Source organism: Chaetura pelagica, unplaced genomic scaffold (assembly GCF_000747805.2).
Source record: "Chaetura pelagica isolate M959 unplaced genomic scaffold, ChaPel_1.0 scaffold414, whole genome shotgun sequence".
Lineage (NCBI taxonomy): Eukaryota > Metazoa > Chordata > Aves > Apodiformes > Apodidae > Chaetura > Chaetura pelagica.
This window is the reverse complement of record NW_009952976.1, coordinates 401,014-416,406: the sequence shown is the minus strand read 5'-3', so window position 1 is coordinate 416,406 and position 15,393 is coordinate 401,014. Positions and strand designations below refer to the sequence as shown.

The following is a 15,393-nucleotide window of genomic DNA, read 5'->3' as shown; positions in this document are numbered from 1 at the left end:
AAGAGACTGGGACTGTTCTCCAGAGAGAGGACAAGTCTTTCAGAGGGTAACACAAAAGCGGTAGCAGGGGAGTGGTTGTTTTTAACCTGAACATCCCAGAAGAACTGCACAAGGTGACACAAGGCTGTGGGATAGTCCAAGTGCAGGAGACAGCACCAGTGACCACACCAGAGACATCATGTGAGTACCAGGCTGCAGTCTGGATCTCCTTCACTGCCGAGACAAGAGTTCTCAAAGTGCCTTTTATCCTTTTAAGGAGGATGCAAAAAATGATGATAGCTCAATACAAGTAGTTATATTCATCCACTACTGCACACAAGCAACACTGGAAGATCTGCCAGGCTAATTAACAGTAGCCAGGAAAAACCACGAGAGTAACCAAAGTAGTAACAAGCAGTAACACAAGCTTGCCTGCATGTAAATCAATGAACTCCTACTGATTTGGGAAATCCACGAACCTTCAGTAACACGAGGAGAGGCAGTTCCAGACTGCTGTGTGGGAGACATTAAAACACTGTTTACAGATTCTCTTATCTACAACTTCTCCCTGACAGTCTTGAGAGTGGGGAGGGAGTCACAGAGGGGGAATAAACACTAAAATCAGAGAAAAACATTGTCAACAAAGGGAGGTCTGGAAGCTGCCTCCACTGAGTCAAAAGTTTTCATGTTGCTTGAGAGGAGGTAAGAACCAGTGAGCCACAGCTTTGCATTTGTCTTCCCCCATTACTGCTTTTGCCTTTTTCAAAAAAACACAGTATCCCAAAAAACATAGTATCCCAAAAAACATAGTATCCCAAGATTTCTCCATAGATGTGTTGCAACTGAATCAAGCTCCCAACTGCAGGCCCAGCTCAACAAGACAAAATCAATGAGCTTTTGTCATCCGTGTTTGTCGCAATAGTAGAGATCTTGCTGTCAGTAAAACCCTTTAATGAAATCCTTGCTCAGCAGTGTCATAGTGAAGGTACTATGTAAAAATTGAAAATTGTAAAGATCCAAATCCAAGATTTGGAGTTTTTTTGAGTAAGGAGGGGAGGGGAGGTGGAGCTCAGATGTGATTTTGGGAAAAACAAGGAAGTCATTTTATACCACTTCTTCTTGGCAAGACACAAAATAATGGTAAAAACGAAATAGATGGCCCACAGACACAAAAATTAGCTGCAAAAACAATACAGATATTACAAGAGAAGCCAAGAGCAATGGAGCCAGCAGCCACTTGCCTACAATACCAGCAGGAACAAAAAATTGTGTGCCTAACTCAGGCAGTTCTCAGAAAGTAGGCTTTCGAGTATTTCTGGCATTTAGCTGTTCTCTCTCGTGAGTGCCTAGATAAAGACACTATACTGAGTTTAGCCTTACTTTGGACTCCACAGTGAAGTTTATTATGGCATCTAGGTCAGTGAATCCCACAGGAGATGGTCTGCCTGCCAGTTCTATACTGAACAATAAAATTAATTAATTGAACTGTCATACTTCTTTGAGGGTTCATATACCTTGAGTGTATCTTGCTGTGTTAAACATTTTTCCTTTAATTTCAAAGCTCAGCACAACTGGAACTCCAGAACCCAAATGGGAAGAAGGGGCATCTGAAGCCACAAGCTTTCACTGATCAGAATGCATGAGCCCCCCAGTCCCAACAGAAATGCAGAAAATAGGAGCCAACAGAGAAATAATGAAAGGTGCAGGACCCAGTGATTTGTTAATTTTTTCCTTCTGGTAATTTGCCAGTGCAAAGTGATGTAGTCCTTTCTTCTTGCCCCTGCCCCATCACTGTGCTTTTTTTTTGCTATTTTCTCTCATGTTTTCTTGGGTTTTTTTCCCTCTGCTCACCACATTCATGAATCATATTTTTCACCCCAGCTTAAGGATTCATCAATTCCTATTTGTGCCAGAAGGAGTGGCAAAAGAGCCATATCCAGCACTGGGAATACTCTTCAAACCATGTGCAGATTTAAAAAAAACCAACAGGACAAGATGCAATAGCTTCAGGGAGGTTTTAGTGAGACACACAGGAAGGTCTACAATGGATGAGAGTTTACTACAAGTACCAAAGAGTTAATGCCTTTACCTCCAGATATAGAAATACTCATGAATTCATAATGGGAAATCCTTATGTTCATGTTCATTTATATCCCATAACCCTCTTTTGTGAGTCTGCAGTCATTCAAGACAACTGGTTGCACAGGTCTGCATGGGAATATTACAAATAAATACATTTGAGGAACCAGGAAAACTGGAAAAATAATAGGCCAGAGATCTGACAATACCACACACACACAAACCATCAGCAGTTACCAGACCCTTTTCATTCCCCGCAGGAGAAAAACCAATGCCCCATTTGCTTACTTTTCTTCATTCATATGAGTGACAAAGTACCTACCTGTGCATTTATATGTTTATGTTTGTTGGACTGGCAAAGACAGCTTCTGCAAATGCCCATCAAACAACAGCCTTTGGTTAGAAAAGGGCCTGAAGCTGAAGAAGAGCACTTACAACTCATATTTCATACAGCAAAGCTGTCAATTAATGAAAACCTTTTGGAGAGTATTAAGGAAAGCTATTCACTTTCTCCTTCCTCTTTCTAGGACAGGAGAAAATGAAGCAGCTTATGATTTTCCTGGGTAAGAGTGGGGTGCAGGAGGCTGAGGAACTGACAGCCCCCAGTAGCTCACAGGAGTGCAACTTGCATTACCATGTTATGTGATTAATAATTTGAGTATTTCTTGTTCTAAACCAGTTTTCCTTCAATTTACCTTACTATTTCCTTCTATTTACTCATTTCACTCCTGCTTTCTCTCACAGTGTATTTCATTGTATGATTCTATGATTGTATGTTTTTCACTGTATTTTTATTTTATTTTCACTGTATTTTATGTATTTCACTGTATTTTTAAACTCAGTCATTAAAACCCAGGTTGCAGGTTTATTGGTGTGTAGAAATTATCAGGTAATCTTTCCCTTCTACAAACACCTGTTTCATTCCATCTTATTTGCATTATGAATCAATTTGGAGTGAAGTTCATTTTGCATCTCACATTTCTTTGCTGTGAGAGTAAAATGTCTGAAATTCCCTCGTAGACTTAAGGGCTGTGAAGATCAAGGGGCTTCTCTGCTGTCCTGCAAAGGACTTTAGTGGTGCCAGGAGAGAGGAATAACCTACTCTGTGAAAACAGCAGAAGTTCTGTGAAGGTGAACTAAAGCTTGGAAACCTCAGGTGTCCCAACCCTTAGCAAGCATGAACTGGAAGGGATTTCCTTTAAACTCACTTTGGATCTTTTTAGCCTGTGGGATATGGAGGAGGCCTCCTCCTGCTGGGCTCTAGTGAGTGGTGGTATTCCTGATGCCACCTACTCTGTCCACTGCAGTTACAGCTGCCAAGAGATAAGAGTAACAAATGTCTGTCATTTGACAGTGAACAAAGTGCACCTTTCAGCTGAAAGCTGGATGGGTGTTTGTTGGGAAGCTTCTTACAGTGGTTTATAGTCACCCCTCCTTTCCTCATGGAGATGAACAGGTTTCTCTCCATTATCTTCCTTGGGTTCTCTGTTCAAGTTAAAAAGAAAGTTCTCAAATAACTTGGAAGGCACATTTGGGACTCGTGTACAACACAACAGTGGTTTGTTTGCAGCAGCCTAATTTAAATTGGATTTCACATCAATTCATTGAACAGCTGAGGAACCCCGTGTGGACACACTTATTTGCCTTAAGAGTTGGCTTAAAATCAGTTTGTAATCGATTTAAGCTCCACTGATCAAATTTAAACACATATTTAAAAGGTCAGCACAACCTTTTGCACCGATTTAATGAAATGATATTGAAAGCAATGCTTGAGTAAACTGGTGCAGCTCTGTGTAAAAGCTGACTGAATTAGTGTAATATGGATTGTCAAAAGATGGAGAAACATTTCTCCCCCTCAAAGCTTGCAAATTCAATCTCTTGATTGAATGCTAGCAAGAGAGAGGCTGATGGATCTCTCCTCTGATGGAGCCACGTATTGATTTTCTCATTAGATATACAAAACAAATACCTGGTTCAGTAATAGGCACATTTTATGCCTTGCCGTGACACTGTTGATCTTAGCCCTACATATATATATTTCAGCTCATAATCATATATATTACCTCTGCAGTATGAAAGTTCAAAATTCAGGTCTGGGAGTGTTTTTGCAATTATCATCTTTCAAAGATTATAATCTGGAAAGATAGGACCTTTAAAAAAATTTAGATAAACAAGAGTATGGAAGGATCACTTATGTCAGGAGCCTATTTCTCTCCTTAACAGGTGCAGACATTCACTATAAATTAAATCTCTTTTGTGCCAAGTGGTTGAATTGCTGAGGAATCACTTTATTGGTATGTGAAATATTTACTATGTATAGCTGGACAGCTTCCCGGGAATTCTGATGAAACACATTAATGCACAAGAAGAGCATCCTTTTCTCATAAAACTTGTGAAAGCACAAGCTTTGCTCCTCTCAGTATCTTATACAGAGTTTTTTTTAAACTATCTGAATTGTCCTTACAAATTTATCCAAAATAACTATCAGGAAAGATCTTTTTGGGTCAAAAATTCTCTCTCTGTCAAGGAAAGCTGCTGTTATAAACATGAATACCCAAATAAAACACGCTTTTATTTCAATAACATTTTTTGTCACCCTATTCAGAAAAACCCTTTTTTCTTATAGAGGAGGGAGAAACCACATGTTCCTTTAAACAATTTCAGATGCCCAAAAGAGAAGAGTGATATTGGGATCACTTCAAAAAGGAACTTAGAAGCTAATAACTAACTTTTGGTTGGGAATTATTTGCATGTGTCCTTCGAATAAGAGGTATTATTTGCTAAGAATTGTTTATTTAGACTATTCAGCTATGGATTTTTTTATCTGTGGAACAACCAAAATACGGTACAATTGTAGGAGAGACTTCCTGTTACCATCTAAAAGTTCTGGGTTCCCACCTGTAATCCCACCTGAGGTCTAGGTTTAGTATGTAGAGTAATTGATCAGAATGACAAATGCAGGCAAATTTAGCTCTTAAAAGTGTGTAACAGTATGCAAGAGAAAAAGACATCAATAGCAGGTTTGCACAGACAACAAAAGTTTCAAACAAGTGTAGGCCACATTCCTTACAGCTGAGAAACCACGTTAAAAACCCAACCTAAATTAAACAGCAATAAAAGCCAATATGAGCTGTTATATTAAAAAACTAATACTGAGAGTCATGAAAGCTCAAGAGTTTACATGAGCAGCCTATGAAATGCTAATGTAACTAACACCAGGGATCTCTGTAGAAATCATCCCTCTGCAAATCTAAAACTATATTAAAATATTAAACCCCCCCCAACTCTTCCCAGGACCAGGAATAACAGATGTATACAAATTCGCAAGGTTAGTATTTGCTCTCTGTTCCTAATTCCCAGGTGAATGTCACCAAAGTATACATAAAATTCTCAAGGACATGTTTCTCTGAGATGAAAGCATGTTCTCCATCCCACCTGGTATAAATGGCCTCTGAGTTTAAGTTCAGGGAACTTGAACACAAGTAGTACAATTGCTTTTCCATCTTCTACACATGCAGGGGACTGCTCATGATGGTCTGACGTATGTCTTTGACTGGCTGTGGACAAAAGAACTGTCCTCACTCTGGAGTCAAAGCCAACACATTCCTCTAGAGGGAGGACATTTCATTCTCTGAATGGCCAGAGAAAGAGTATGAAAAACAGACAACTTTTTTCTTTTTATTTATTTACTACGATGCAGTGAAAACTGCAAAGTGGTCAAGGGTCAATTCTTTCAAGTCTTTTTCCCTCAGGAAGATACAAACTGCCCAGGTAACAAGTGGGTGAAGTGTTTCTCCAAGAACACTGGATACACTAGGCTAAAATCATTGTGCTGGTTTATTTTGATTCTAAAGTTGCAGAATAAGTGAAGAAAGCATCTTTTTATTATAGCATTTAGGATTTTATTTAAAAGGAGAATTTTGGCTTCTGCCATTAGTGCTAGCACATTCATGCAGGTTTACAAAAAAAACCTTACTTTCTCATAAAACCAAAGAACGGAGAATAGTCCTTTGGGTAAAGGAGTGGCCATATCAGCTGGGAGAAAAATTTTCCATAATTTGAGTGCATCATTAATACTTAACATTTCAAATGCTCATTAGAGTATGGCAGAGAACATCAGTCACTTCCAGCAAGACTGGAATTCATGGCATCAAAATTCCTATCCTAACAACTAGAACATTGCTGGGATAACACTGGAAACACTTTTTCCTGTTTCCATAGGCTCAGCAATACTTCAGCTAGACTTTTTATGAAGATCAGCTGGGGGTGTGTCATGCAATAGCAGACTGTACAGAAATCATACTTCCAGTCAGAGATTGGTACTTGCCAGTTAGCTTCAAGACCACTCTGATCTCAGCTACTTTGGAGTTTTTGTACCTAGAAGCGGTGAAAAGGATACTTTAAAACTTTTATATATTACACAGTTATAAGATTAATTACAATTCCTACTGTTAACTTTTCTAAATCACCCCTCCTTTTAACTACACTCAGTGGCATTCCTATTTCCCAGCGTGCAATCTGGAGCAAGCTTTCCAATGGAAACATTGTTCAAAAACATCAGGTGACAGGATGGAAACATCTCCTGTCACAGCATGTTTGTCACCTGTTATGTCACCTGTTATATATATGATAGCTGGATCAACACAAGTTTACCAAGTGGGGTGGAAAAAACTTGGAGGTATGTGAAATTTGTATTGTGCCTGTTGGATTTCAAACGTGGAGCAAGAACAACCAACAGACATGGGGGATTTCCAGGGAAGACCTTTGCTGTTGAGGAGGCTGAAGTGATCAAATGTAATGTATCATAGACAGTTTCATGGACCGGCTTTTTCTGAAACACCAGGTCCTGAGAACAGAATGTAACCTAACAGGCAACATCAGTTCATAGTCTTACTCAGTTCACTCCTTTGCACTCACTCTTCGGAATTTGGATTTTTTCTTTCACTTTGCATTGGCATGAGTAGTCTGAGATCTACAAAACCAAATGATTCAGGGAATAAATGGGAGGTTTAAATAAAGTCTGGACTATGTTTGTGCCCTGCATAACTGCTTATTTTATTGGAACAAATATGATGGCAAAAAGAGGGGCAGGTCCCAATGTAGTGTGGATCTAGGTCCAGGGAAGCCACTTTGCAGCCCCTTTTGCAAATTTACATTTAACTTTTTAAACACACAAAGACTTTGTTAAGTACTAGGGAAAAAGAATAAAAAGGGGATGGTACTCTTTACTGGACAATTTGATTTTCTTTTGTGTGTGTATACATGTCCAAGATCTTCTCTACTAAAGAAGAGCCAGGCAACATGTATGTCTCTTCGTTGCTTATTTTATTCCTTTTCTCTCAGGTTCTTTGTCCTTCTGGGTTTGCTTTCCTTGCTGAACTGTGAATGGCCCAATTGTGCAGCTCTGGGGACTCTGAGAAATGTGACTGAAGAAGGACATGCAGTTCAGAGTTGTAGGTGTTTTTACAGAAGTACAGTCAGAGTTCCACTGTCACGGCTAAACTGAACCCAGAGCAGTTATCCAAGCTCTTCATTAAACATAAAATTGCTCTTATCCTCCCTACAATGCCTGTTGGGAGGGGTAGGGGGCAGGCATAAAAAGGAAGAGGTGCATAGATTTTTAATGATGGGGTGGTTAACAGCTGGAGCAAACAACTGAGAGAAACAACTCTCCATCTCATCCTTCTCCCTCTCCCAGCCTTCAGATCAAGGCTTGGTGCCCTACTGAGGGATCTGCTGCTCTCACACACCAGCTTCCAGGCTCAGCACTAAATTGAGGAGGTAAAATGCAACGGCTGTCATAGGAAGGCGCTCAAACTACTTGATCAAAGGTGCCTCCTACCCTTTCATTGAAGGACTCTATTAAGCGAAGACAGGCAATATTCTAGAGGGTTTTAAACTCAGTCCTCTTATTAGCTTGTGACTTACTAAAAATGGAGTCCTTAAGAAAAGTAGCATGAAGTGCATTTCTCGTCTTAAATGAGCTTAGAGCAACAGCTTATCAATCTTTCAATTCACTATTAACTTCCACTAAAATTTCAGAGACAATTGCACACTGGACAAAAACAGCTCTCATATCTAATTGCTGAGATTGATTTGCAGTTATCAGAATATTAGAAATTTAGGTTTATACTATAATCCTCCTTTTCATTAATTGCTATACTTTTTCTGTTTTATTTCTCTAAGAAACTAAGTTAGAATTATACATTTAAGTTCAAAACTCACATAGTTTTACTGTTGTGAATTTCAAAAGTAATAATTACATCTTCCAGATAGCACATTCTCACCTTTTTCAAAAGACACTCCTCGGGTAGAGTCACAGAATGCTTTATCCTCAAAAGCCTCATACTGCAGGGAAATTACATTATAAAACTGAAAAAAAAACCTCTTGGAGATGGAGGCAATGTTAAGGCTACATGGCAGTGATTTACAGTAAAATATATTACAGAGATAATGCAATTATTCAAGCCCCAAGATTTGTAAATGCTAGGAATTCCAAGGTAAAATTAAATTTAACATTAAATTCAAATAAAGCATAAAGAAATGAAGAGTCAGATATCTGAACAATCTTAATTATACTTGATGAAAATATCTTCTAAATCTCTAAGTAGCTAGAAGTCACATTTGTTTGCATAATACCTACGTGTTTGTGTATATATACATACTAATACACACATGCTTTTGAGATGAATCATAGATTTCCACTTTATACTGTCAAACTGAAAGTTCATTGCAGGAAAGGGAAAAAAAATACAGCGTGCCTTTAAAAAAATCTCTTAATCACATCCAAGTCCACAAATGTAGAATTATCTCAACATGAACTGTATGTTTTTGCCTGGTTACAGTCACCACAGTAACACCCATGTAGCTGTTAAAAGCTCATCTCCTGGAAAAAAAAGAAGAGGGTAAAGCATAAATTAGAAAGCAATATCCATACCAGATACCTGCAATGCATCACAGGAACCTCAGCAGTACCTTGTGGAACCTGACAAGTAACAGGTCAGTGCAAGGAACAGCCCAGAGGCTACGACTCTTTTAGTGCAGACTAGTACCTCTGCAAGTCCAGAGAGGGACTAGTTAGAAGGGAAGTTGGAGATTTAAGGCCTCAGTGACAGGAGCAGCTGCATGGGGATGTGAAGACTGGAGATTCCTGAGCTGTCATGTCAGTAGGGCTGAGTCTCTCTGCCCCTCTGAGCACAAGAAGACTTGTGCAACTGTGCTGAAGGAGCAGGTGCATGGTGTGTGAGGAGTCAGAGCCGGCTCTACAGCCCTTTCAGTCCCACCACTGGAACTCCCCTAATCCCCGAGGCCGTATCACATCCTGCCTATCCAAGCAAGGACCTCAACAACTTGAAGAGGTTACTAGATCAAAACAGGATGTGGATGGCATGTTAGGACAGCAGCACAGAAATGCCAACACAAATAACAAACTTCACAGAGGCCTCTAGACAGAAATGATAGATCTGCCAAAAGGGTGTTTGTGGGCAGTATCGGCTGCCTGGTTTTGTAGCCTGGTAAGAGGTCCTGAGAAAGCTTAAGCCCCCACCCCTTCTGTGGCACAGCTGTGCTTTCTCCAAATGAATACAATGCCAGCAAACATGTCTACAGAGCATCGACCACTGTCAGTTCTGGCCCACCACAGCATGTCTGAGACCAGCATTCCCAAGAAGCTCCCAAAACAAGGCTCCACATCGTTTCTGCATTGCTACTTTTTTCATCAGAGAGGAAGGAACATACAGAACCCTAAAGAAGCCATTCTCACTCCTGGGTCTACAAGCAGCTTTCTTGTTAACTTTTTTCTTTGCTCAAAGATCTGGACATCAGGCTTGCCCGGACAGGAATTATTATTTTCCTTGCCATTCTTAATGGGTAACTCTGTTGTGGTAGTTAAAAAGGCATTTGTGGTATGAGTCAGAGAGAGAAGGTAACATGCATGGATGAGCTGGAAATTCTTCCTTGTTCCTTTCTGCCCATCTTCTGAAGAGTCTGGGTTTGGCTAGCCAAATATCAGGTGGTCCTTCAGAGAAACAACCGGGTGGGCTGGGACATAACTTGTCCCAGAAGACAGGAGCTCATTGCTCTGCTGGCAGCTGGAACTGGCAGCCGGAACTGGCAGCCAGGTTAGACAGCAAGAGAAACTCCAAGCAGGTGAGAAGAAATGAAGGAAGAAACCAAGCCCCATTGAGCCCACCGTGCCTCGCTATGCGTTTGGATCACAAATTCTGCTTTAAAATGTAGGTTATTGTTACACCTCTGCAACACAATGAATTTTCTAAGTCGGATCCACTCCTAGAGCCAGCATTATGAGTATGTCCAAACAATGATTTAATCAAGTGGAGGCTGAGCATGCATGTTGGGACCACATGTATCAGAGATGCCGTAATGACCTTAGAAAATTAGAAACTTAAATGCAGTTCAGGTCTCCATACAAATGAAGAGATGCCTACATAGGCTTCTGGACAGCTCAGTTTAAAAGAAATTTTAAAAATGTTGATTTATCGCAGTGCAGAGTTTTGTTATCCATTTACACACAGTATTAAGCATCTCATCATAATTAAAGGATTTTTGTCATTTATCTCATATAGATTTTTCTCTAAGTTTAACCCTAACTCTTTTTGCTTTGTGGTAATTCTCCTGGGAGTAATTACTGAGTTTCCATAGCAGTAATTTGGGTAGCATAAGACCATGTAACCTCAGCCTTGCTCCCTCCATCATAATGAAGATTTTGCCTAGAAACATACTTTTTCTCCTTCAAATTATTTAATATATGACACTTGATCAATAACATGAAACTGCAGAAAACTTTCTCATATGATAATTCTATTGATTTTTAAAAGAAATAATTAAACTAACTGTTAAGACCAAGTTCATCAATACACTCTGACTCCTTTGTTCTCTCCTCCTGAGGAGGACAAATCAATCAGGGTCTCCTGGTTAGCATAACCAGTTTCCTGGAGCTATTGCACCACTCTGACAATATGAATAGCCATTTTATACTCTGTTGTTCTCTCCTTGCTCTCACATCCACCTGCACGTATCCCGACAGCTCCAATTCACACCCTTCTCCTGAATCTTCTCTATTGCATTGTGGCGCATTCCCAAAACCCTCCGTCTCCGTTCTCTTTTATGTGTTCCCTTTGCAAAATGCAATTTTAGGACAGACATATTGTACTTTTTCTCAGCTAACAGTGACAGAATGCCAAATTGTTAAATGCCAGTTTTCTATCCACTTTGATAACAGAAGCCTATCTGCAAATTAGCACCTCTGCTCAGACTGTACTTTAACAATAGGACTTTACTACTAAGTAGTTCTCTGCAAGGCAAAGCAGGTCCCTTGTAGAAGGTGTCATGGGAAAGCCAAGAAAAGCCTTCTGAACTTCCTCTGAAAGCAAAACAGCTTCTCCATAGGGATGGCTGGCTCTCACTTTTTCTTGTACTCTGATGTCCCTAAGACCTGTGCCACAGGTGCAAAAAAATCTGTCCCCAAGGGAACTTGCATATACCTCAGATTTCTTTTGCTTCCAGCGATCTGACCAATGCCCTCATCAAGCAGCTCCTGCACCCAAACAGCTGGAGAGAGGAATCTCTTCTGTGGTGGAGACAGACTGTAACTCTTGCCATATAGGACAGGGTGATTGGGAGAGGTATGTGCAGCTAGAGAAGGGATTCTTTAGAGTTTCTTGATGAAGGTCATGTAAAATGTTCATGTATTTGGTTGTATTCAAGGGACACTGCAGCATGTGTGTAGGTGCCAGATGATACTCTGATTATCCACCTCTGCAAGAAGCGAGAAAAAGCCTTAAATAATCTAGGTTGAGAAGACTCAAATTTAATACACTCTGCAAAATACACTTTTCTTTACGTGGAACAACAGATTCAAAACATTAGCAGCAGTTTATGCTGAAGAAATGGCTCGACACTGGAAGACACACTTGGTGTGGTGGAGAACAGCAGCCCTTGCAGATCCATTACTCCCTGCTCAGCAGAGACACAAACAATGCTTTGCTGACAGAAACACTCATCCAACACTCCCAAGATCTGTTGGTGTTTGCAAGTTGCAGGATTTTCCTAAAAGGAATAGGAATTAGGGTGTGCCTACATTTGACCATGCTATTTCAAGTCCAAGATAGGTTCCAGATTATTTATAAATCTCCCTGAAAAATAATGCTCTTTCTGGAGGCACTTATATCTATTCCACAGCCATGCAACTCCATGGCCCAATAAATCACTTTCTACAAGTTGTTTTTATTTTGAAAATAACTTTTTAATATATTTTTCAAAGGCTTATTTACAGTAGGTACAATTATTAACGCTGTTAGATACACAGGCAAATGTGCAGATCAGCTCACACATGTAGCTCTCAGGTTAAGGTTATTTTAAGCTGCTTACATAGTTCCAAAATCCAAAATTTGTCCCAGTTGATAGGGCTCTAACAAGTGTAAATGGAATAACAAATGTGTTACAGGCCAGAACAACATCTAAAGTATTCATTAGTTGTGTGTTCACACTTAACAAGCCTTCCCTTTAACAATTTGCACTGAACTTATCACATGCACGCACCCAGCTCCCAGGAGAAGCAGTGAGAGATGAAAGACACTGTCCATTTGGTGGTCACTGAGTGAAGAGCATTAGTTACTGGCTGCACTTGACAAAACCCAAAAGGCAGCTGTGATCTTGTCCTCAATGTTTTGAAAAAGGAGAATTTCTTTAAATTCCAAATAAAAGCCAGATAAAGACTTGAGACTCATCATAGGGCAGATTCTTAAAAAATGCAGTGCTGAAGTTGCTGGCACTTACAGTATAAACCAGAAAGGTGCTGTGACTGTCCTGGAATTGGACACCTCACATCTAGGTGACAATCACCAGCTCACCAGTGGAGTCCAGCACAGCCAACACAGCTCTGTTTCCCAGGGTCAGGGTAGAGGTTGGTTCAGACCAGGAGACTGGAGTGGACAGCTGGGACAGAAAAAGAAGGCAATATGGAAGATGGAAAGAATGGGTATGTCCAATCTCCTGTGCCCTGTCTTTTCTGAAATTACCAAACACTCCAATAAGCTGAAAAACCAGATGAGATGTTTTTCGCCAATATTGCATATGCCTGAACAAAGTCCAAACATATCCTGTCCTTAAAATACTGAAAGTGTTCTCCACAGGCTTCAAATAAAACTACCTTCCCATTAAATGCATCTTCCTGACTACCAAAGCCACTCCCATTTCCCAGCTCTATAAAAATCAAAGCTGTCTGACACACTTTATTCCCCCAAAACAGTATTTATCAAAGCTTAAATTCAAAAATTTCACTGTTCTGAAACTACTGCTAACAGGGAAAACAAAGGGCCCTGACCTCAGCAGTTGCACCTATGCATGTAGAGAAGGAGCAGCCAGAAGTCCTGCTGGTGGCACTGATGAAACTCATCCTTCCAAGGGCACCAGAATGGATGGATCCACACAGCAGAGGGATGAATCCACCCCCATGTCCTACAACAGCTCACCATCAGCACTAATCAAATCAGAAGGAAAAAGCACACAGAAAAGGTTGCTTTGCTTTTTCATCCCTCAGCACTCAAGCCTTTTGCATTCCACTTCCCAGAACGACTGTTCACATGCTCTGCCACTTGACAACTACAGCCAGCTACAAGGATCTGCATCCCTGGAGGGCTGCATCTCCTGAGGAGGATGCAAGAGGCAGAGAAGAGGCATCATGACCTGCGGCCACAGATCTGCTCAATGTGGTAGATCTCCTTGGGACAGTCAGCAGACAAGATAAGAGGTGCATCCTCTGTTATCACAACATCATCCTCAATGCGCACACCGATGCCACGAAACCTCTCCGGGGCACTAACGTCATCCTCAGGGATATAAATGCCTGAAAGAAGGAAAGGGAATTAAAACATACAACACACTCTAAAACAACACCTTTCCCTTACTGCACCACGAGAGCAGTTGGGATTTTTCAGCAACATGAGTTTGATCCTGAAAAATTTTTAATAAGGAAAGCTACTGTTTCCTCTCATTCATGGCAGTTGGTGGGCTAAGAAAGGAAACTGTCCCTCAGTGCCTACAGACATTAGCATATTGATAAAACTTTCCACAAATACAGCTGGCTTTTCTGCACTTCTTGCTTTCAATGCTATGTTCACAGTGATAATTTTTAAAATGTTCTGAATCGAGAGAGAGAAGAGCCAAGCATTAAATATCAGTTTCCAGCTGACAATTCCAAATCCAGTGACAAGTAGAAAAGAAGATTCATCAGGAAATGTCTAATTTACAAAGCTAAGTTGTGAATCCCTGTAACTTCAGAATGCAATGCTTGAGACTTAAGTGACTGGTTGTAGTTTAGTCACAGTAAAACAGAACACAGTACAAGTGGATCGACGCAGCTTCTTTTCCCTGCAATTGACCTGCACTGCTGTGGGTCAAACACTAACAACCTGAGATCTCCTCTACTCTGCTTCCTGCTGCACAGACAGTTTCTGAGAGTTTACTCATGCAATCTGTCACTTTGGCTGTGTTTGCAAGGGAAATAAGGTTTTCTAATACTGTAATAACTTTCAATTTCACCAGAAAGGACCTATATATTTTGGTCTGAGGGACCAACTAACTACTGAAAGCAATACTGTTATCCTCAGTATTGCATGGTTTTGTCCACCACTGACTGCATATCTTTTTACCTGGTTCAATGGTTATCACCATGCCTGGCTGGAGCGGGAGTGATCGGGATATATCTGGGGTATCATGAACATCCATGCCCAAGTAATGACCCACATGATGTGGACAGTACTTTCGAACAGCCTAGCAGAAGACAAAACAAGCGTCACAGAGACAGTTAAACACAGTGCGTTGTCTCGTTTTAATACAAAAGATGTAGAGAAAAGACAGAATAGTTATGTGCTTAACTAGCAATCTTATTGGCATGACTAGGTGACTAGGGGCTGCCTTCCATTTACCTGAGCTGGATGGCCCTCAGAAACCACCTGTACTAGGCACCAATTATGAGCATGTTGCAGGCTGCCTTTCCCCTCACTGAAAAGGACAGCCTATCACCACATTGGCACATCAGGCAAGACTGAGCTTTGATGCCTCAACCCCTTCCACCCCTTAAACACCCAAGCCCTGCATTGCTCCCACCAGCAGACCCTGGCAACCTGCAGTGGGTGATACAGCGGCTACGTGATGTGGCAAAGAAGTCTCCCACACGACAAAGCAAACGCTGTGCTGATTTCACTCAGCAGCTACAGCAGGATTTTAATCCACCTCTACAAGGCACAGACAACGCCTCCCCCCCACACCATCTTAATCCCCCTCCGTCCGGAAAGGAGCTCCTTGACAGCAGGA

The 15,393-nt window shown here is 40.8% G+C and overlaps 1 protein-coding gene across 1 annotated transcript in view; it reads right to left on the bottom strand.

The window, feature by feature from the left end:
• Window positions 1-13,499: 13,499 nt before the first annotated feature.
• The window catches only part of XPNPEP3 (X-prolyl aminopeptidase (aminopeptidase P) 3, putative), a 13,816-nt gene continuing 11,922 nt past the window's right edge, over window positions 13,500-15,393 (bottom strand). The window contains exons 8-9 of the mRNA XM_009996348.1: window positions 14,730-14,850; window positions 13,500-13,924 (exon numbers count right to left, since the gene is read on the bottom strand). Coding sequence (XP_009994650.1) covers window positions 13,758-13,924; window positions 14,730-14,850 — 288 coding nt within the window. The 3' untranslated portion in view covers window positions 13,500-13,757. The remainder of the gene's footprint in view (window positions 13,925-14,729; window positions 14,851-15,393) is intronic.